Genomic DNA, 24639 nt, shown 5'->3' with positions numbered 1-24639 from the left:
TGACCCAACAAGAGATGTGTTTGTCAGAAACACAATGCCCCCTACTGTTGAAATAAAATTTCTATTTATCATTTGGCAGGTATAGAAATCATCTCCCTTTAAAGGTTATTACTTCCCTTGAATTTTGTCCAATCCAACCAGGTCAGACATCACTGACTTCCAAGGCCTGTGGTTTAAAAGAGATCATAACCAGAGTTGATCATGTATCTATGGACATAAGTCCACAGGTATGTAATGAACATCAAAGAAATTATAATAAAACATAAGTCCATAGGTATGTAGTGAACATCAAAGAAATTGTAATTATATCATACCTAGACCTTGAAGGATGATGTTCACCTTGAAATTTTACCACTCAAAATGTGCAGCTCCATGACATACACATGCATGCCAAATATCAAGGTGCTATCTTCAATATTTAAAAAGTTATGGCCAATGTTAAGGTTTTAGCACGACGCCTACGCCGGACGTCGAGCTGGCTTTGACAATAGCTCGGGTTTTCTCCGAAAACAGCCTCGCTAATAAAAACTAGTGAGACCATGTTTAATTATTTTTTTTAAAGGCAAGATAATTACAGTTTCCATAAATTAAAGAATACTTTAACAAGAGATGTTTTCGTCAGAAACACAATGCCCCCTATTGCGCCGCTTTGAAATATTTTATTTTTTTTTAACCTTTGACCTTGACGGATGACCTTGACCTTCCACCACTCACAATGTGCAGCTTCATGAGAATGCCGCTTTGATTTTTTTTTTTGACCTTTGACCTTGAAGGATGACCTAGACCTTGAAGGATGACCTTGACTTTGAACTTCCACCACTCACAATGTGCAGCTTCATGAAAACGCCGCTTTAACTTATTTATTTTTTTTACCTTTGACCTTGAAGGATGACCTTGACCTTGAAGGATGACCTTGACCTTGAACTTCCACCACTCACAATGTGCAGCTTCATGAGAACGCCGCTTTGAAGAAAAATAATTTTTGTGTTGACCTTGACCTTGAAGGATGACCTTGACGGATGACCTTGACCTTGAACTTCCACCACTCACAATGTGCACCTTCATGAGAACGCCGCTTTGAATTTTTAAAAATATTTTTTTGACCTTTGACCTTGAAGGATGACATTGACCTTGAAGGATGACCTTGACCTTGAACTTGCACCACTCACAATGTGAAGCTTCATGAGAACGCCACTTTGAAAAAGATTTTTGTTGTTGTTGACCTTTGACCTTGAAGGATGACCTTGACCTTGAAGGATGACCTTGAGCTTGAACTTCCACCACTCACCATGTGCAGCTAAATGTGAACACCGCTTTGAAATTGGTTTATTTTTTTGACCTTTGACCTTGAAGGATGACCTTGACCTTGAAGGGTTACCTTGACCTTGAACTTCCACCACTCAAAATGTGCAGCTTCATGAGATACACATGCATGCCAAATATCAAGTTGTTATCTTCAATATTGAAAAAGTTATAGCCAATGTTAAAGTTTTCGGACGGACAGACGCCATATATTTGACATTTGACCTTGAAGGATGACCTTGACCTTCACCTTTCACCACTCAAAATGTTCAGCTCTATGAGATACACATGCATGCCAAATATCAAATTGCTATCTTCAATAGTGAAAACGTTATGGCCTATGTTAAAGTTTTTGGACGGACGGACAGACGCCATATATTAGACATTTGACCTTAAAGGATGACCTTGACCTTCACCTTTGACCATTCAAAATGTGCAGCTCCATGAGATGCACATGCATGCCAAATATCAAGTTGCTATCTTCAATATTGAAAAAGTAATGGCCAATGTTAAAGTTTTCGGACAGACAGACGCCATATATTTGACATTTGACCTTGAAGATGACCTTGACCTTCACCTTTCACCACTCAAAATGTTCAGCTCCATGAGATACACATGAATGCCAAATATCAAGTTGCTATCTTCAATAGTGAAAAAGCCATGGCAAATGTTAAAGTTTTTGGACGGACGGACAGACGCCATCAGGGGTTTTTTTTAGAAAAAGGGGAAGACGCTGGACGCTGGGTAAAAGGGGAAAATCGAGCGCGAAAAAGACATATTTGGGGAAAAAATGAAAACTGTTCATTTCAATGTCTATAACTCGCCAACAGACTTCAGGTTTTTTTTTTGAAAAAGAGACATGTCTCTGACCTTTTTGTTCTTAAACACATGTCCTAAATAAAGTTGCAGGGGTAGATCTAATAATGGGAAATGTTTTCAACTGGGGCCGGGGAACGATTTTAATATTGTGATTTCAATTTCATGATGAATGGGTTGACGATCTAGATCTGCTACAGTATTGGAAGGGAAAGGTGCGGCAGCTGCCGATTGTCTACTTTCACTTTCACAATAATCCGACAGTATTAATCGATGTTGATTACATGTACCTCCGAATCCTGCTGGGTTTCAACGGTTTTTGATGATTTATTCTTAAAAAATGCGTCAACGCAATTAATATTTTCCGAGTCCGAACGTTTTATTTTGTTCGTGTATGAACGCCAATTGTGAGACTTTTTTTCTGTTTTAACGTTTATACCCATCTTGGCTTTCACATAACCCGGATGAAAACTCGACTGGTTTCCGGTAATTAATTGACGAATCACCCTTCTCGCGCAAGACCGGAATCCAGTAAAATAGTCACATGATTAATACGATTAGGTGCCCGGTTTCCATGGCGTAATTTAAGAGCTATATATAGAATCACTGGGATTCCCAGATTTGAGTGTTCGTCGGGAGAGAGAGAGAGCGAGATCGTTGTACATGGTACAAATAGGATAAGTGTCGACTTCCCAAAAGAAAGAAAAAAAAACATTTTTTTGAGGGTAAAATATTATATTTTGGTGAAAAATTATATCTTTGGAGGGGAAATGGTAGTTTTAGGGGAAAAATTCTGGTAGGGGAAGACGCCGATTATCGGCGTCACTTTCTTAGTAAAAAAAACCCCTGGCCATATATTAGACATTTGACCTTGAAGGATGACCTTGACCTTCACCTTTCACCACTCAAAATGTGCAGCTCCGTGAGATGCATATGCATGCCAAATATCAAGTTTCTATCTTCAATAATGCAAAAGTTATGGCCAACGTTAAAGTTTTTTTTGACGGACGGACAGACACACTGACTGACGGACAGTTCAACTGCTATATGCCACCCTACCGGGGGCATAAAAAATTGATCAAAAGTTGGTGTAAGTAAACTTTAATCTAAGTTTTGAGAACACAACTTTAAATAACCTGCAATTGTATAACTGGTACTGAAACATAAGGATCTGGCACTGAAAGGAGAATCCATTATCTAAAAGAAAACTACAACTGTTTTTAAGAGCAATGCCCTCACCACATAGACAAATAAGAAAATCATTAGAAAATATGCTTGAGTCTTCAACAAAAATAACCTTAATATATGCCATAAATATGTTCAAATGAAAATATTAATACAGAAAGCTGTTCAGTTTGTTTTTGTTTATTTCAAAGGCCATTTATTGATTTGAGTGACTCAAAACATATGTGTAATGATGACCTTATCAAGGAAAATGACACTGTAGGCTGAGAGCTGCAGTCTCCACAAAGACACATAATATAATGGCAGCCATCAAAATGGATAATATGGTACTTGTTAGTGGCCTAACAACATAATTCGCCATTTCAAAGTATTTTGCTTTTCTTGCAGATACTTGAGCAGAATGTAATTATTATGAAGGAAGTATGTGCTAAGAGCAAAAGTCAAAAAGCTCTTGTGTTAATTTTTTCCCCGTAAAATTAATTTAATTGTCATTTTTTAATCATATGCATTTCTTCTAATAAAAAACATGTAGTAAATATTGCAAACAAAAATAATATTTTCCCATTGTTTAAGCATTGAAAACAGATATCATAGGGTCTCTCGTTACGATACATTCAACATTTAATCAGTCTTAAGATCCAATTTGCATGCAACCTTTCAAAACTTCCCTGAAAGGTTTTTTGTAAAAATACCAGGCCAATTTGTCAGGACCTGAAGGTTGCACAGTGTCTGATTTTTGTGGAAACTGCAAGGCATAAAGAACACACAGCACACATACACAAGAGGGATGCTGCAACTGCATACAAAGGCCATACTGACCCGTCATTGTTCAAATCATCTTCTTTAAGAACCATGTCAACAATATTTGTAATTTCCTCATCAGTAAAAACCTTCACATTTGCCTTAGCGGTTGCATCGGTTGCAGTGTTAGGGTCCTTTTCCCCTTCACCCTCCTCTAGAAACATAACAACAACAACAATATACATACTGTACTTTACCATGTACCGTAATTACTCTATGTTTTCAGACACTCTAAAACCCATAAAAGTGCAAAATGTTTTTCCAATTAGCCTGTGCACACTGCACAGGCTTATCTGGGGAAACACTTTACACACATGCGTTAAGCACTGTTTTCCCAGAGCGCAAACCATAAATAGCTCCCATCTCATTTAAACAAAACCCAAATGCATGCATACACCAACACAATTATTTTGTAGCTATTACAGATAGCTATCAATAATATTCTTTTAATATATTGTCAAACAAAAATATTTATAAAAAAAAACAAGCTAAAAAATCCTAGATAATAACAAGAGCACCGACTTGCGGGTGCAGACCGCTCATCTATTTTTTTTTAAAGTTGAAGGGACCTATTTCAATTACAATCACAAAAGAGGGAGGGGTGGGGTGGAGGGGATGTATAGTGTGGTGGTGAGGTCATATATTACTTATTACATTATCTTCCAAAAATGCAAACAAAATGCAAAAAAAAATAATTTTGGGTGGGATGGTTGGACGGTATTTCAAAAATAAAATAATACAAAAAAATATTTGTGTTTTTTTACCATATTAAAAAAAAAAAAAATATTTGTTTTTTAACCATGTTTAAAAATAAAATCTTTTTTTTTTGGAGGGGGGGTGGGGGGGTATAGTGTTAGGGTGTGGTGGTCATTTATTAGATGATCTTTAAGAATTTGGGTGGGGGGATTCGGGGGGGGGGGGGGGGGGGGGGTCGTGGGTGATGGTTTGGGTGGAGTCTATTGTGGTTTGTCAGGTAAGAGTTGTTTTGTCAAAGTATCGATCAAATCTAATCATAAATAAAGAAGTTATGGCAATTTTAGCAAAATTTAATAATTTGACCTTGAGAGTCAAGGTCATTCAAAGGTCAAGGTAAAATTCAACTTTCCAGTTACAGTACCCTCATGATAGCATGAAAGTATTTGAAGTTTGAAAGCAATAGCCTTGATAATTTAGAAGTAAAGTGCATCTAAACACAAAATTTAACCATATATGCAAAGTTACTTAGTCAAAAAAGGACCATAATTCCGTCAAAATGACAACCAGAGTTATGCAACTTGTCCTTTACTGTCCCCTTATGATATTGTGCGAGTGTTCCAAGTATGAAAGCAATATCTATGATACTTTAGGGGTAAAGTGGACCAAAACACAAAACTTAACCAAATTTTCAATTTTCTAAGTATAAAAAGGGCACATAATTCTGTCAAAATGCCAGTCAGAGTTACATAACTTTGCCTGCACAGTCCCCTTATGATAGTTAGTAAGTGTTGCAATGATGAAAGCAATAGCTTTGATACTTAAGGAATAAAATGGACCTAAACACAAAACTTAACCAAAATTTTCAATTTTTCAAAGTATAAAAAGGGCACATAATTCCGTCAAAATGCATGCCAGAGTTATCTAACTTTGCCTGCCCAGTCCCCTCATGATAGTAAGTAAGTGTATCAAGTTTAAATGCAATAGCATTGAGACTTTATGAGAAAAGTGGACCTAAACGCAAAACTTAACCAGACGCCATCGCAGACGCCAAGGTGATGACAATAGCTCATAATTTTTTTTCAAAAAATAGATGAGCTAAAAATATGAAATCAAAACATTTCTTTCGAGCTTTTGTGATACCATAAATATTTTCCAATATTGTTATATGTGACAATGAAAAAAAAAGAATGAATTCCAACTCATAATAAATAAAGAATTGACAAAGTTCATTACATAATTTTCCATTTTGAATATTACTGTGTACGAACTACAAAAAGGTCTGCAAACCCAAAACTATCTTTCATGCAAAAACTCTCTCATGTCGGTCATAAGACGAGCCTCTCAGGAATATTGATCAATGCAATATCCAAGTGTTCGCCAAAAAATGTGCACTCCTGATTGGCAAAAGTGATGATGATAGCACCTCCCCCTGAATTCTATAGACCTCCTACTTGGCATAATTGCATGTTGTCAAGTCAATGATGGGAGGGTAATCATGACAGCATGAACTGTTACAAACAACCCATGAATGAAAGATAGTAATTGTCGTATTATATATACATGGCTTCAGATTGAACATGCTTTATAATGAAGATTATTTAAGCTAGTTAGAGATGTCCAAAGTGCAAAATAAAATTCTTCAAATTACTTAAATATATGATTATTGGAGTTCTTGAACAATTGCATGCTCAGACATTTCAGGATATATTTATTGTTAAAAGATAAACAGTAAATAATTGAATGGTTAAAAATATTATCAATGCAACTGTCATGCAGCTTTATATAAAATAGGGCACAATTATAAATAACTAGAAAAGATTCAAAGACACTGATGGTGACTGACCCCCCCTTCCCAATCTTATGTTTTGACAAAGACAAATCAATTATATATTCTATGGAGAACGAAAAGACAAAGGGCAAACACTTGTTGCTGTAAGAAGTCCTGCCTGAATGCTGATCTACACATTCAGCAGTAAAAATCTTTCAAGTAGTAAGAACAACACAATTTTTGAACAATATATTCTTTCATGGAAAAGAGACAACGGGCCATTATTCTGCCAAATAATTATGTTTGAGGCCAAACAAAAATTCTTTTCTTAATTATCATCTACACCAAAAAATCATTCAACTGTGAAAGTTTCAGAAAGATCTATCCTGTGAAAGTTTTAGAAAGATCTATCCAGTACTTAAAATGGAGTTGAACATAGAGGAAAAACAGACAAAAGGTCATAATTCTGCCTAAACTTGTCACAGCCCACATTCTTTACTAAACAATCATCTACAGAAAGGTCATAATACTGTGAAAGTTTAGTTTTAACACAAATCGTTAACTATTTGAAGAGGAGATCAAAATACAACATTAATTTTTTGGGACTAAAATTTATAACGCACAAAAATAAGGGGATTATTCGGCCAAAAATCATTCCAGCAAAAATAAACTTATTTGCAATCATTTACACATAAAAATCATTTCACAGTGAAAGTTTGAGCCAGATCCAAATATATGTTACATTGTTTGTTGGACTAACTTACAAAAGGGCCATAATTCTGGCAAAAACTGTTGCTGCCTCAATCCTGTCCTAACAATCCTCTACAAATTAAGGTTATCAACTGGAAATGTTTGAGCCAGATCCACCCAATACTTAAGAAGAAGTTTAAAACACAAGTTTCTGAACGTATAGACCGCCGGACAGACAGACACACAATTGCAATCTAAATCCTCCTACTCTGTTGGGTCATAAAGAGATAAAACAACAATATCAAATTTTTGGTGTAAACAAGTTGTGTAACAATAGTTCTATACATGGATGCTTAGGACAAATGTCCCTGTAAAAAACAGCTACTGAACATCTATTGGCTGGCCCCTTATTTGCAGGAGACAATAGGCTGGCTCCCGTTATTTCAAGGGATACCCCGCAGGCATGGCACAAAGACGAGCCTAACAAGGCGAGAAAGATCGGCCCTCCAGAGACCCCAATATTTGATCTGGTGCAATCAGACATTCTGACCGTCATGTTAATTGAAAGGAATTCTGGTACGACAATTAGGAAATGGAGATTTGTTGTCAATGTGGTCACACAATGGCCGATGGAGAGCCATATTGGGCTTGCGATTAGTTGTCCTCCATGTGGCGTGTTACACGCTAAACAAGAATGGTCCCTGCCGAACAATTTCATGGCCAATCATGATATAAAAGCATTGCCTGACTACTAATGGGTCTTATTTAAAACTTGGTGGAGATTTTTTTATAGTCAAGATTCCCTCAATTTTTTATATAACACAAATGAAAAACAATTTACTTGAATCATCATCATCATCATCATCATCATCATCATCATCATCATCATCATCATCATCATCATCATTATCAAATAAGCTGTCATTATGTAAGATGATAATTTTAATGATCACTGTATACAATCACAAACTTTTCAACAACAATAGTAAACAAATCACACATTTTTTACAAATTTATAATAGTATAAAATATCTAAACAAAGAACTAGCTTGAACAGTTTTTAAATTAGTTTTAACAAATTTCTAGATTATATATTATATATAGAGATTGGCTAAAGAAACAGATATAAAAGACCTTTTCAAATTAAAAAAATAAACAACAGTTACCAACAGCAAAGAAAGTGGAAAAAAACAAGCGCCACTTACCGTCGTGAAAATGCGTGATAGCTTTGGTGATTTCAACCCCATCCAGCTTGTTATTTCCATCGTAATCATGCAGTTTGAAATAGTGGAATTCCAGCTCTTCCTCTGTCATTTCTTCTTTGGGTTTTTCTACTACGTCTTTCAAATGCTCCTTTATATGCCTGATATGATAAAGTAAACATTATGAGTATGTTAGCAATCAAATAAAATGTATGTGTCTTGTAGCCGAACAGCCTGTGGCAGGCATGTTCATACAGTCGTGTTTGTAAAGGCCAGCCTTTGATATATATTTTTTTATCACAAGTAATAATATTTCATTCTGGTTTGTTGGATTTAATTTCACTGCAAACCTCTATAGCATAATAAACACAGAATTAAACTTAGCTAGATAAAAGTCACACAAAAGTAAGCTATATAGAACAAGGGAAATAACTCTTATATATATACTTGATGTGTAGTGCGACAAACAATAACAATATAAAGAGTTGTACATAAATGCACATAGAACACGATATATGTTTTTCACAAAGAGGTGTATACAATAACTGTACTAGTCACAGATCAATACTGACCTTTCTCAATAAGTGTAGCGCTGTAGATACAGCAGTAACAATATGTTTTAAATTAGATAAATGGTTTGAAATAAAAAAAATTAAATGCTTAACACTTTTTCTAATCAAAAGTAAAGTTCTTAAGGTTCTCTGCGCTACACATTTTTTATTCAATCAGATATTAAATTCCACACTTTCCAGAAGGATGACCTAACCTTGTAAATGAAGGGTAATTTTCACACACTTTCAATCAAGACACAGGATTTTCATGAAATATATGAACTGTTTATTTGCTGGTAGAATTTGTTAATATCCCCTGAACAGTAAACTTCTGCAATAAGATTCAGCTATGAACATTTTAATTACATTTGAAAATACCGATGTGGAATAATGTCTCATTTGAACAATATTTAAAACACTGATACCATATTTGATGCAACAATAAATAGTTGCCAGCAATTAAATAACAATTTTTATCCATATATATATACATATATATAAATCTGCATGAATGACCTGATAAATTATATGAAACAGTGATTAAATAGATCTGCGCTGCTTTGCCGATGTGCCTTGAACAATTCTTGGGGAAATGCGTGCACTGGCTACATTTTGTAGTAGGTTGCAGTATGGGTTAAAGATCTTAAAGGGGCCTTTTTCACAGATTTTGGCATGTTTTGAAGTTTGTCATTAAATGCTTGATATTGATAAATGTAAACATTGGATCTAAAAAGCTCCAGTAAAAAATCAAGAATAAAATTTTAAAAAAGAACAAAAGGTAACCCTCAGCAGGACTCGAACCACTGATCCCATAGAGTCCTGAAGTAAAAAGTCTGCGCATTAGACCTCTCTGCCATCCTTCCTTACACAATCAATTATGTATTTTATACTTCATAAAAGCGATCCTCGTAGTTTCATAAAATATAACGACAACAACAGAACTCTCCAAATCATTCAATCGTTTCGCGTTGCAACGCTTTATAATTTTCAGGTTTTTAAATTGTCAAAAGATGCATATAAAGGCTATTTTAGAGCATGGTAAATGTTCAGTATTACGTTTTCCTCACAAATATCATAACTACAACGACAATTTGCGAATATCATAACTACAACGAAAACTTGCGAATATGAAACAACTTTTTTCAATTTTGTCAAATAACCAAAACGTGAAAAGGCCCCTTTAAGTAAAATAGTCCAATAATTAGCCCCCAGGCTGCTCCTCCCGCCCCCCTCCAACACACACAGCCTGCATGCTGCACCTCTGGTCAGTACAGAGGCTCTAACACTCTAGAGGCAACATTTATTGTCACACACAGTGACACCCATGAACAGAGCCACTGTCATGGAGGGGGTATAAAAAGATTTTCAAAACTGATATGTTGACTGTTAAATACTTCTTTGGGGTATAAAATAAAAAAATTAAAATTAAATTTTGTAATAGACAAATCATTAGGACACCACTACATCAAAACCAGGGAATGAACAATATGATATTACAGATAAGAAATAATTTATCCGCCAATGAACAATACTTTGGGTCTCTGAAGCATACATGTATAACTTATGAGTTGGGGTAATAGATAGTGTCTGCCGAAATATCTGGAAGGTTTGGGATTGGTGTAATAGATAGTGTCTGCCGAGATATCTGGAAAGTCTGGGTCAACCCTCACTCTAGGAGAGTATACACCTAGATTCAAACCAAAAACACAAGAACTGATTCTACCCAAAAGACTGTCTAAAAAATCTCAACAAGCCATAGGCTCCCAATGCGACTGAGCTAAATAAACAAGAGCACCCCCTTGCGGGTGCAGACCGCTCATCTATTTTTCTTTTTAAAGGTGTAGGGACCTGTCTCAATTTCAATCACAAAGGATGGAAGGGTGGAGTGGAGAGGGGTGTATAGTGTGGGGGTGTGGTCATTTATTACATTATCTTTCAAAAATGCAAAAAAAATGCACAAAAAAAATAAAAATTTTTGGAGGGGGGGATTCTTGGGTGGGATGGTGTGACCGTATTTCAAAAATAAAATAATAAAAATAAATATTTGTGTTTTTAACCATGTTTGAAAAAAACAAGAGATATGTTTGTCAGAAACACAATGCCCCCTATTGCCCCGCTTTGAAATTATTATTTTATTTTTTTTACCTTTGACCTTGAAGGTTGACCTTGATCTTGAACTTCCACCACTCAAAATGTGCAGCTTTATGAGAAGGCCGCTTTGAAATATTTTTTTGACCTTTGACCTTGAAGGATGACCTTGACCTTGAAGGATGACCTTGAACTTACACCACTCAAAATGTGCAGCTTCATGATAATGCCGCTTTGAAATTATTCATTTTTTGACCTTTGACCTTGAAGGATGACCTTGACCTTGAAGAATGACCTTGACCTTGAACTTCCACCACTCAAAATGTGCAGCTTCATGAGAACTCCGCTTTGATTTTTTTTTTTTGACCATTGACCTTGAAGGATGACCTTGACCTTGAAGGATGACCTTGACCTTGAACTTCCACCACTCAAAATGTGCAGCTTCATGAGAACGCCGCTTTGATTTTTTTGTTTTTTTTATCTTGAAGGATGACCTTGACCTTGAACTTCCACCACAGCTTCATGATAACGCTGCTTTGATTTTTTTCATATTTTGTTTGACCTTTGACCTTGAAGTATGATCTTGACCTTGAAGGATGACCTTGACCTTGAACCTACACCACTCAAAATGTGCAGCTTCATGATAACGCCGCTTTGATATTTTTTTTACCTTTGACCTCTAAGGATGACCTTGACCTTGAAGAATGACCTTGACCTTGAACTTCCACCACTCAAAATGTGCAGCTTCATGACAATGCCGCTTTGAAATTTTTTATTTGTTTATTGACCTTTGACCTTGAAGGATGACCTTGACCTTGAAGGATGACCTTGAACTTCCACCACTCAAAATGTGCAGCTTCATGAGAACGCCGCTTTGAATTATATTTTTTTTACCTTGGAGGATGACCTTGAAGGATGACCTTGACCTTGAACTTCCACCACTCAAAATGTGCAGCTTCATGAGATACACATGCATGCCAAATATCAAGTTGCTATCTTCAATATTAAAAATGTTATGGCCAATGTTAAAGTTTACGGACGGACAGACGCCATATATTTGACATTTGACCTTGAAGGATGACCTTCACCTTCACCTTTCACCACTCAAAATGTTCAGCTCCATGAGATACACATGCATGCCAAATATCAAGTTGCTATCTTCAATATTGAAAAAGTTATGGCCAATGTTAATGTTTTCGGACGGACAGACACCATAAATTTGAAATTTGGCCTTGAAGGATGACCTTGACCTTGACCTTTCCCCACTCAAAATGTGCAGCTCCATGAGATACACATGCATGCCAAATGTCAAGTTGCTATTTTAAAAAGTGACAAAATTATTGTCAATGTTAAAGTGTTTTTCGGACTGACAGACAGACATACTGACTGACAGTTCAACTGCTATATGCCACCCTACCGGGGGCATAAAAATTATTTTTTTGGGGTGGGGGTGGGGGGGGGGGGGTATAGTGTGAGGGTGTGGTGGTCATTTATTAGATGATCTTTAATTAAAAAAAAAATAAGGGGGGGATTGAGGGGGGAGGGGGGCGTGGGGGATGGTTTGGACAGAGTCAATTGTGGTATGTCAGGTAAGAGTTGTTTTGTCAAAGTATCAATTGTATCTAATCATAAATAAAGAAGTTATGGCAATTTTAGCAAAATTTAATAATTTGACCTTGAGAGCCAAGGTCATTCAAAGGTCAAAGTGAAATTCAACTTGCCAGGTACAGTACCCTCATGATAGCATGAAAGTATTTTAAGTTTAAAAGCAATAGCCTTGATACTTTAGAAGTAAACTGAATCTAAACACAAAATGTAACCATATATTCAAAGTTACTAAGTCAAAAAAGGGCCATAATTCTGTAAAAATGACAACCAGAGTTATGCAACTTGTCCTTTACTGTCCCCTTATGATAGTTTGTGAGTGTTCCAAGTATGAAAGCAATATCTATGATACGTAAGGGGTAAAGTGGACACAAAACTTAACCAAATTTTCAAGTATAAAGGGCCCATAATTCCATCAAAATGCCAGTCAGAGTTACATAACTTTGCATGCACAGTCCCCTTATGATAGTTAGTAAGTGTTGCAAGTATGAAAGCAATAGCTTTGATACTTAAGGAATAAAATGGACCTAAACACAAAACTTAACCAAAATTTTCAATTTTCTAAGTATAAAAAGATGCGTTTGTGAAACACAATGTCCCCCTATATGACGTTTGACCTTGAAGGATGACCTTGACCCTTCACCACTCAAAATGTGCAGCTCCATGAGATACACATGCATTTCAAATATAAAATTGTTAGCTTCAATATTGCAGAAGTGACATTACATGAGCAATTTTGACCCATATATTTGACCTTGACCTTTCACCACTCAAAATGTGCAGCTCCATGAGATACACATGCATGCCAAATATCAAGTTGATATCTTCAATATTGCAAAAGTATTCATAATATAAGCGATTTGGGCCACATATATTTTACCTCTGACCTTGAAGGATGACCTTGACCTTTCACCACTCAAATTGTGCAGCTCCATGCAATACACATGCATGCCAAATATCAAGTTGCTATCTTCAATATTTCAAAAGTATTCATAAAAAAAGCGATTTGGGCCACATATATGACCTCTGACCTTGAAGGATGACCTTGACGTTTCACCACTCAAAATGTGCAGCTCCATGAGATACACATGCATGCCAAATATCAAGTTGCTATCTTCAATATTGCAAAAGTATTCATAAAATGAGCGATTTTGGCCACATTTATTTGACCTCTGACCTTGAAGGATGACCTTGACCTTTCACAACTCAAAATGTGCAGCTCCATGAGATACACATGCATTTCAAATATCAAGTTGCTATATTCAATACAGCAAAAGTTATTGCAAAATGTTGGGTAAAGTTGGCGCAAACCAACCAACCAACAGACCAACAGACAGGGCAAAAACAATATGTCCCCCACTACTATAGTGGGGGACATAAAAAGGGCACATAATTCTGTCAAAATGCAAGCCAGAATTATCTAACTTTGCCTTCCCAGTCCCCTCATGATAGTAAGTAAGGCTCGATTAGTCATTGTCGGCTCGGGTACTACTTACATGTACCCTGGGTACTCTTAAGTATACTAACATGTACCCCGGGTACGGTAAATATACTTAATTGTACCCGGTCGATATTAGACTGTACCCAAGTATTTCCGCCCCAAATCCGATGTGGTAAAACGCGCTACCGATTATCTTAAATAAAACTTCTCTTTTTAAAAAATCTGCATCAACATGCTTTTTGAGTATGAGTTTCGATAATACAGATGCCATTTTACAGAAAATTGACATATATGTAAATATAATTATTTCCAAAAAATAGCCGACAACGACCGATTTATCGTTAATTTTCCCGGGTACGATTAAGTATATTTACCGTATCCGGGGTACATGTAAGTATACTTAAGAGTACCCGGGGTACATGTAAGAAGTACCCGAGCCGACAATGACCAATCGAGCGTAAGTAAGTGTACCAAGTTTGAATGCAATAGCATTGATACTTTATGAGAAAAGTGGACCTAAACGCAAAACTTAACCGGACGCCGACGCTGACACCAAGGTGATGACAATAGCTCAATTTTTTTATTTAAAAAAATAGATTAGCTAAAAATGCGTAAACAAAATAACATAATTGCAAACTTTTTTAAATTTTAATATAATTTATTATAAATATGTGCAATTTTATAGATGAGAATGATATTTTACTATGCTTCGGTCATTTTTGGGACTTCTTTGCAGTCTAAATTGTTTAAATACATTTGAGAACCAATATATAAAAGTCGGGTTTGGGAAAACCGGGCTGAATGCAAGTGCATAAAAAGTCATCTCAGATAAGCCTGTGCAATACGCACACGCTAATTAGGGTCAATACTTAACGCTCTTATGTTTTTTTGTTTTAAAAGTTACACTCTTCTTTCCAAAAATCCAGTTTAGATGGAAAGTGTTTTCCCTGATTAGCCTGTGAGGAATGCACAAGCAAATCTGGGATGACACTTTAAGCATGTGCATTAAGCCCAATTTTTCCAGACCGAGGCTCAAATAATGAAGACACCTACTCAGCATCATGGGGATTGACTCCGAAGCCTTCTGGATGAACGTTTCTGCCTTGAGTTCCATGGATTTCCTGCGCTTGCCCTTGGTGTTGATGGTGTTGTTGGTTCATGTTTGGGGGAGGAACGCCCGGAGGATGGGCACCCTGTGAGGTTACATGACTCACACACACTGACAACAGGATACAGACAGTTGTTGTGATTATGGAATTCATTCTGTCTGTAAACAAAAACGAAGAAACAATGTGATGTACCTTCACAATGTTCTGTAAAATCCTTAAAATGTGTGGTCTACTTATCTTAAGTCTATCACCTTCCTAGCTTCTAAACTGAGTACAGTCAAGCAAATAAGAAATTTTATTGCAAATTTTAACTCAACTATAATTGGGCCGTGCTCTGTGAAAAATGGCTTTAATGCATGTGCGTAAAGTGTCATTCCAAACAGTGGAGCAGTATTCTAACTGTGGCCTTACATAAGTTTTGTAGGCAGTCTCTTTAACCTTTTTATTTGAAGTTTTGATATTTCTTTTGATGAATCTGAGTGAATTGCTGGCCTTAGATGTTATTATCCCCACGCTTTTTGAAAAAAAGGTGGGGATATTGTGGTTATCTCCGCCGTCCGTCCGTCCGTCTGTCTGTCTGTCCGTCCGTCCTGGCCACTATCTCCTCCTACACTAAAAGTACTAGAACCTTGAAACTTACACACATGGTAGCTATGAGCATATGTGCGACCCTGCACTATTTGGAATTTTGATCTGACCCCTGGGTCAAAAGTTATAGCGGTTGGGGTGGGGCCGCGTCAGAAATTATCACTCATTTTTTTAGGTTATTTTACATTTACTTCTTTATTTCTACACCGATTCACTTCAAATTGATACAGGACCTCTCTTATGACAATACAGTCAATCTCAATCATGCATGGCCCCATTCCCAACCCTGGGGCGCCCCGCCCACATAGGCCACACCCACCAAAAATTTCCATTTACTATAATTTTTTCATTTCTACACGGATTCACTTCAAATTGATACTGAACTTCTCTTATGACATTAGGGTCAATCTCAACTATGCATGGCCCCATAACCAACCCTGGGGCCCCGCCCACATAGACCACACCCACCCAAAATTGCCTTTACTATAATTTCTTCATTTCTACACCGATTCAATTCAAATTGATATTGAACTTCTCTTATGACAATACAGTCAATCTCAACTATGCATGGCCCCATTACCAACCCTGGGGCGCCCTGCCCACATATGTCACACCCACCCAAAATTGCCTTTTACTATAACTTCTTCATTTCTACACCAATTCACTTCTAATTGATGATGAACTTCTCTTATGACAATACGGTCAATCTCAGCTATGCATGGCCCCATTACCAACCCTGGGGCACACCTAGGTCAAACATTCGGCGTGGGGATACGCGTCGGCCTCTGCCGCGCCATTTCTAGTATTGTTTATGTGATTGGTCCATGACAGGTCGTTACTTATGGGGACACCTAAATATTTTGCAGCCTCTGTTGTCTTAAGTTCTATGCCATGAAGTTTGTATGGAAAAAGGACAGGATGTTTCTTGTGGCTGATTCTAAGAATTTCACATTTGTCGGGGTTAAATTCCATGGACCAATCGGATTCCCAGTTTTCAAGATTAAAGAGATCATTTTGGAGGGTTTGTGCATCTTGGGTCGATTTAACTGTTAGATAAACTATGGTATCATCTGCGAAGAGTCTTACCTTGCTCTTAACAGTGTCAGGGAGGTTGTTTATGTATGAGAGGAATAGGCAAGGTCCGAGGACGGAGTCTTGAGGGACGCCAGATAAGACAGAGAGGTTGTCAGAGTTATGGCCCTTGACGGCAACTGCTGGGTTCGCCCGTAAAGGAATGACCTGATCCAACTAATGGTCTCGGTGTTTATGCCTAGTCTATGTAATTTTAGGAGAAGTTTGTGATGATCGGCTTTATCAAAAGCTTTGCTGAAGTCCATAACTATGATATCATTTTGTTGACCTTGTTCTAGATTGTCATAGACTTCCTGGGAAAAACTAATGAGCTGGGTTTCACAGCTGTGTTTTGACCTGAAACCGTGTTGGAATGGACTTAAGATATGATGTTCATCATAAAAAGACATGATATTTGAGACTAGTATGTGCTCCATAAGCTTAGAGGCAATACAGGTTAGGGAAATAGGTCTGTAGTTACAGGGTTTACATTTAGGGCCCTTCTTGTACACAGGAGCAATGACTGCATGCTTCCAGTTATTGGGGACAATACCTGATTTCAGAGAAATTCTGAAGATATGGGTCAGGACAGGGGCTATTTCATGGTAAAGTTCCTTTAATAACCTTGGGGATATCTGGTCGATCCTGAGGGTTTACTGGGGTTTAAACCTTTAAGGAGTTTTCGTACTCCATCCTCGGTGATAGTGATATTTTGCATCTTTGGATGATTTTGTAGGGTGAGTATTTGTTTACAGGACTGAGAGAGACTTAGAGGCTGTGAACAAGAGAAGACTGACTCAAACTGTTTGTTTAATATGTTTGCCTTAGTCTTTGCATCCGTAAAAGTTTGACCATCACTCTTGAGGGGGGCTACTCCACAATTTTCTGTTTTATTTGACATGACAAAAGAATAAAATTTCTTATTTACCCCTGGTTGCGAATCATTTGAGAAAATTACCTTGTCTAAATACAACCAGTAGGAGTTTCTAATTTGCTTTTGGATTTGGCCTCTAAGCTTTTTAAATTTTTGTATTAGGTAAGGTGAGTTGGTTGTTGACTTCTTAAGTTTTGAGTACAGTCGATTATGTTTTCTTATTTGGCGTATGATGGAAGGATTTATCCAGGGCAGGTCACGATGTACCTTAGTTTGTTTTGATGGGATATGGATGGAGCTTAGACGCATAAGTTCATTCTTAAAGGACAACCAAGCAGAGTTCGAGTCAGAGTAATTACAGGCTAGAAAGGATTTTGCGTAGTGTTTTTCCCAGGCCATTTAAGCGTGGCGAAAAGCCACGCCGCCCTCCCGGATCGCCACGCTGCCCTTTTCAAAGGCAAATTTCGCCATGCGCCCTTCTTTTCAAAGGCAAATTTCGCCACGCGCCCTTATTGATAACATCTTTATTTGAAATAATTACTGAGACGTATACTATTTTAACAAAATGCGAATCGCGTATACGATTTAACGTTGCTATGCGCACCTGGACTATAAAGAATTAAATTGCGACTCGGCAAAAATGGCAAATAACGTCGTAAACGATCGAATTAACGATGGAGCTTATAAACTGAGAAGGAATTAATAAAATGTCTGTGATAATCAACGATGCATACAAATGTTTTAGATAGCAACATTATTTATTTATTTGTAATCTACTTGGTGGATGTATGTCACGGAAACGAGTGTTTGCATATTGTTAGCGATCAATTTACTCGCAATGTTATTTTAAACATCTGGCAAGATTATTGTTAGAAAATGGGATAAGACAAACATGGTTTCATTTATATGTTAGTGGATCTGTGTATAATCAGATTCATATGCATAAATTGCTTTATTATGTTTGTCGTGCTGTACAGTTTATTGAAACAGGATGGAACTTAAATGTACATTGCAAGGTAAATATATTAATATAAATCATAGTAAGTTAAATACATCAATTACCATTAAATGTGCTTGTTTATATGTTATTTTCCCACAACTGCTTCAGATGCGATTACATGTTGCCCCGTAATTCAGGTATTCAGGGAACGTTTTTGCCCTTTTTTGCCTCAACTGCGCGCTAAAATGCCCTTTTTGAACATAATGCGCCATGCCCCTTTGCCCTCCTGGGAAAAACACTATTGCGTATTTATTAAAGTCATTTTTGAGCCTTGACCAATCAGCTTTCCTATAACTTTTGACTTCTCTGACAGTTTGTAGGGGACGGCCTCTATTAACCTTCGTCTCATGAAATACAATGTCGTGATCTGATGAGCCCAGTGGGGGCAATGTAGTGGTGCTATGGACTTGACCGGGCATATTTGTGAAGAAAAGATCTAGGGTGTTATTGCCTCTAGTGGGGGAAGTTACCATTTGTTGGAGATTTAGGTCTAAAAGATTTTCTAGTAGGGAGATATAGATATTCCTATGCCTGCAGCCTTCCATAATGGATTCTGTTGTCCAATTTATACTGGGCATGTTGAAGTCACCCAAGATCCAGATTGAGCTATTCCTGGGAATCTTTCTTACCGTTGACCATAAATCATTGAGGGACTCCTCATCGTTCTCGTGAGGTTTGTAAAAGGAAGAGATATATATGTCTCTGATACCTTTAAGGGAGATCTTTGCCCAGATTGCATTACTATTAGAGTTAAGGTCGGGTTGTTCCTGGCTGGTGATGGAGCGGGAGATAGCTAACAATATAGTTAAATCTATCACACACGTCTATATAAATGAACTTATATCTTCAATTAAACTGCTCAAACATTTAATGATAATGTATTAATGTAGTTTTCAAAATATGGGTTAAGAAACTGAAGTTTAACTGTCAATTTAATAAAATAAGTAAATGTAAACATATGGCAGAAAACATCCGGTTACGACAGATTAATGCATATTTAAGTTTACCAAGTTAAATTATAAAAGCTCAAACGTATTAATAAATGCACTTATTACCTTTGTTACAACGCATCAATGTGTTAAAGAAATATATTATTGTGCAACGTTATCATTCACAGATTAATAATTATACTGATGAGGTGTCACTCGCCGTGTTGGCTACTCTTCCATGAGGAGGTTTGACAGGAAAAGAACAACAACAACGATGGAAACCAATGTGGACAAAGACTCGGTGACTCGGGAAGAATTGCAAAAATGTGTATGTTCATGCAATGTAGTTTTCTTGTAAGATAAAATTTTCTAAAGCTATTTAAAGTGTTCTATACAATTTCAAAAAATTGACATGCGAAAGAGTACATCGTCTTGTCGTAATACTCTGTCAAAGTCAAGGTATAAGTATTCGGACAGTGTAATTTTCGGACATATTGTTAATCCAATGAGTCTATAACAGTTATCAATTCTTATATAAAGATACTTCAGCGAACAGGTTTAAGATACCGAATATACGTGTTATGTCACCAAAAAGTTATAAAATATTGAAAGTAACAACCAAACTCTTAATTGACTTAAAAGAGAAGTGATTAATTATTAGGGCTGCAACGGGTACCCGAAATATCTGATGATTTCGGATCCAACTTCAGATTCCCGGCTACAGATCCCTGGAAATTTCGGTTCCGAATATTTATTTTCATAGTTGTATGTAACCTAGCGCTGTTTTCAGGAGTATTGTTTTTTATACAGACTGGTTCTGTTTAAAACAGAAAAGATACGTATAATAGTCGATATTTATTAATATGTGACAGTCACATAGCAGATCATTCGAGATCCTACGGCTTTTATTGTATAAGAGTGTCATTGGACATTCCGTAATGAGCCCCGAAAGCAAAACTAATTCGAAATCATGGAGGATTTAAACATTAAAAATGCAATTCCTAATGGCAATAAGTAAGTTTTCAATCCTTGACTTGAGTTGTATTAAAAACAACAGTAGTTGATCCAGTGTGGCTGTAATCAGGGCTCGAAATTAACACTCGCACACTCGCAAAATGCGAGTGAAAAATTCCAATTGCGAGTTAAGTTTTAAGCCACTAGTATTTTTTTGCGAGTAAAGAAATAGTGAAAAAAAAACAGTAATATTGCTAAATGCGTTCGACGTCCTGAACGCTAAACCATAGGTCATGGAACGTCCTAATACCCGTATGTGGAAGCGCGCACCTTGTATATAGACAAGTATACTTATAGTACAGATACGAGGATGGTATTGGTACAAAGAACGTTAAACAGTCGACTAATTCACACATGTTCATTGAACTTGAACAGACATGGCATCGAAGCGAAAAATAACTAGTTTCTTTTTGCCCACAGATGGAAATAACAATAGGAAATTAAATTATGTTTCCAGCAAAATTTGCGAGAATGTTTTTTGATTTTGCGAGTTGGTATTAAAGCTGCTCGCAATGTTTTGCAAGTAGAAAAAAAGTTAAATTCGAGCCCTGGTAATGTTATTCAGGTAATTTTTGCATAATTTCTCGACCTGTCACATTGTGTTCCTGCATCATGTAATGTCTTGAAAGCATCTTTTGTCATATACTAAGTTTATATGCTATCTTATGATGCAAGGAATCTCAGTGCCCAGTGAGAGTATCTTCTCTACAGCAGGAGACCTAGTCAATGCTCATAAGGCTGGACCCGGACAATTTTGATATGTTAATTTTTGTGAAAACAAACATCAAACTGTATGAACAGTGAAAAGTGTATGTTAACGAGCAAACTATTAAGTGAATAAGTGTTAAGGTTTCGTTTTATTAGCTCATCTATTTTTTGAAAAAAAATTATGAGCTACTGTCATCACCTTGGCGTCTGCGTCGGCGTGGGCGTCCGGTTTAGTTTTGCGTTTAGGTCCACTTTTCTCAGAAAGTATCAATGCTATTGCATTCAAATTTGGTACACTTACTTCCTATCATTAGGGGACTGGGCAGGCAAAGTTAGATAACTCTGGCGTGCATTTTGACAGAATTATGTGCCCTTTTTATACTTAGAAAATTGAAAATTTTGGTTAAGTTTTGTGTTTAGGTCCATTTTATTCCTTAAGTATCAAAGCTATTGCTTTCATACTTGCAACACTTATTAACTATCATAAGGGGACTGTGCAGGCAAAGTGATGTAACTCTGACTGGCATTTGGACGGAATTATGGGCCCTTTATACTTAGAAAATTGAAAATTTGGTTAAGTTTTGTGTTATGGTCCACTGTACCCCTAAAGTATCATAGATATTGCTTTCATACTTGGAACACTCGCATACTATCATAAGGGGACAGTAAAAGGACAAGTTGCATAACTCTGGTTGTCATTTTTACAGAATTATGGCCCTTTTTTGACTTAGTAACTTTGAATATATGGTTAAATTTAGTGTTTCGATCCACTTTACTTCTAAAGTATCAAGGCTATTGCTTTCAAACTTCAAATACTTTCATGCTATCATGAGGTTACTGTACCTGGCAAGTTGAATTTTACCTTGACCTTTGAATGACCTTGACTCTCAAGGTCAAATTATTAAATTTTGCTAAAATTGCCATAACTTCTTTATTTATGATTTGATTTGATTGATTCTTTGACAAAACATCTCTTACCTGACATACCACAATAGACTCCACCCAAACCATCCCCCACGCCCCCCCTCCCCCCCCTCCCCCCCCCAATTTTTTCTTTTTTTTTTAAGATCACCTCACAAATGACCACCACACCCTCACACTATACCCCCCCACCCCATCCCCCCCAATTTTCTATTAGAGTGGGGGACATATTGTTTTTGCCCTGTCTGTTGGTTGGTTGGTTGGTCTGTTGGTTGGTTTGCGCCAACTTTAACATTTGCAATAACTTTTGCAATATTGAAGATAGCAACTTGATATTTGGCATGCATATGTATCTCATGGAGCTGCACATTTTGAGTGGTGAAAGGTCAAGGTCAAGGTCATCCTTCAAGGCCAAAGGTCAAATATATGGGTCAAAATCGCTCATTTAATGTACACTTTTGCAGTATTTCAATATTCAAGATAGCAACTTGATATTTTGCATGCATGTGTATCTCATGGAGCTGCACATTTTGAGTGGTGAAAGGTCAAGATCAAGGCCATCCTTCAAGGTCAGAGGTCATATATATGTGGCCAAAATCGCTCATTTTATTAGTACTTTTGCTATATTGAAGATAGCAACTTGATATTTGGCATGCATGTGTATCTCATGGAGCTGCACATTTTGAGTGGTGAAAGGTCAAGGTCATCCTTCAAGGTCAGAGGTCAAATATATGTGGCCCAAATCGCTTATTTTAAGAATACTTTTGCAATATTGTAGATAGCAACTCAGGGGTGTCAATTTTCCGGATTATTCCGGAAATCCGGATTTGAGCCGTCCAGGGTTGATTTTGAGGTGAATGTAAATCGGATGAGTTTGTTTAAGGCGGGGGGGGGGGGGGGGGGGGGGGGGCGGGTGGGGACAAAATTCTTTTAGTGCGGGATCATTTCAGAACGAGTATTGTTATAGCATCATTGGCATTCCGGACATTTGCGCCTGGTACCGATTTTATTTATTGATTTCTGATTGGTAAGCGGCTGGCACTGACATGAGCAGTAACTGGCTAAGTAAAGCACTGCAATATCATATTTTAAAACAATATGTTAATCAAATTATATATTGACTGCATATTTGCTAGGTTACTGGTTAACCAGGTATTCCGAAGGAAAAAACTGGTTATTAGATTGGCGAATGCGGGCGGGCTGGCTGGCTGGCTGGCGGGCGGGCGGGCGGAACAAGCTTGTCCGGGCCATAACTATGTCGTTCATTGTCAGATTTTAAAATCATTTGGCACATTTGATCACAATCATTGGACATTGTGTCGCGCGAAATAATTCCGTCGATATCTCCAAGGTCAAGGTCACACTTTGAGTTCAAAGGTCAAAAATGGCCATAAATGAGCTTGTCCTGGCCATAACTATGTCATTCATTGTGAGATTTTAAAATCATTTGGCACATTTGTTCACCATCATGGGACGGTGTGTCGCACGCAAAGAATCACGTCAATATCTCCAATGTCAAGGTCGCCACGACTAAAAATAGATTTTTTTTAAAAACAAACTTACAAAGGGGGTTAATTTTGTTTGTTCATTTCAAAAGTTCAGTTTGAGTTTTCTCCCTTTATCAGATTTTTTTTTCACAATGAACACCTGGTTTTGTGACAATTTGGTCCCTTGTTACTGGTTTTCATTTTCTGCAGTCAAACGATAGGCATATTTTATTTCATTTGCAAATGATGTATCGCAACATGTTTTCGGACAGTCGTTTTCGGATACGCTGGTTTGTGGATTTTAATTTAATTTCGAAGTTCTTAATATCATTTGTTTAGAATGACAAATACACCTGCGGTGTTACAGATGGTTTGGTTTATAATATTTCGCATTGTACTCACCACAAATTGCACCTAGAAAGACTATAAAAAAAGAACAATAAGCTAGGGCTAGGGGGGTTGCGCCCTCTCTTCCCTTCATCATACGGCCTAATTTTCCGGATTTCAAATTTGGGACAATTGACACCCCTGGCAACTTGATATTTGGCATGCATGTGTATCTCATGGAGCAGCACATTTTGAGTGGTGAAAGGTCAAGGTTATCCTTCAAGGTCACATGTCAAATATATGGGTCAAAATCGCTCTTTTAATGTACACTTTTGCAGTATTTCAATATTCAATATAGCAACTTGATATTTGGCATGCATGTGTATCTCATGGAGCTGCAGAGTTTGAGTGGTGAAAGGTCAAGGTCATCCTTCAAGGTCAAAGGTCAAAAAAATTAAATTCAAAG

At 37.1% G+C, this 24639-nt stretch overlaps 2 protein-coding genes across 5 annotated transcripts in view; one reads left to right on the top strand and one right to left on the bottom strand.

Moving 5' to 3' along the window:
- Positions 1–19982, bottom strand: part of LOC127873137 (multiple coagulation factor deficiency protein 2 homolog) — a 29454-nt gene extending 9472 nt beyond the window's left edge. Inside the window, exons 1-4 of one of the 2 annotated variants that reach the window (XM_052416779.1) lie at positions 19843–19982; positions 15199–15412; positions 8464–8621; positions 4123–4258 (exon numbers count right to left, since the gene is read on the bottom strand). In XM_052416779.1, the coding sequence (XP_052272739.1) occupies positions 4123–4258; positions 8464–8621; positions 15199–15412; positions 19843–19858 (524 nt within the window). In that variant the 5' untranslated portion in view covers positions 19859–19982. The remainder of the gene's footprint in view (positions 1–4122; positions 4259–8463; positions 8622–15198; positions 15413–19842) is intronic. The other variant, XM_052416780.1, reaches the window with a different exon arrangement.
- LOC127873136 (TATA box-binding protein-associated factor RNA polymerase I subunit A-like) overlaps positions 19909–24639 on the top strand; it is a 37399-nt gene continuing 32668 nt past the window's right edge. The window contains exon 1 of one of the 3 annotated variants that reach the window (XM_052416775.1): positions 19909–20044. In XM_052416775.1, the coding sequence (XP_052272735.1) occupies positions 19955–20044 (90 nt within the window). In that variant the 5' untranslated portion in view covers positions 19909–19954. Of the gene's footprint in view, positions 20071–24639 lie in introns of all 3 variants that reach the window. The other 2 variants (XM_052416776.1, XM_052416777.1) reach the window with 2 other exon arrangements.

The sequence above is a fragment of the Dreissena polymorpha genome, chromosome 3 (assembly GCF_020536995.1).
Source record: "Dreissena polymorpha isolate Duluth1 chromosome 3, UMN_Dpol_1.0, whole genome shotgun sequence".
Lineage (NCBI taxonomy): Eukaryota > Metazoa > Mollusca > Bivalvia > Myida > Dreissenidae > Dreissena > Dreissena polymorpha.
The sequence above is the reverse complement of the archived record's forward strand: the minus strand, read 5'-3'. Positions and strand labels throughout refer to the sequence as shown.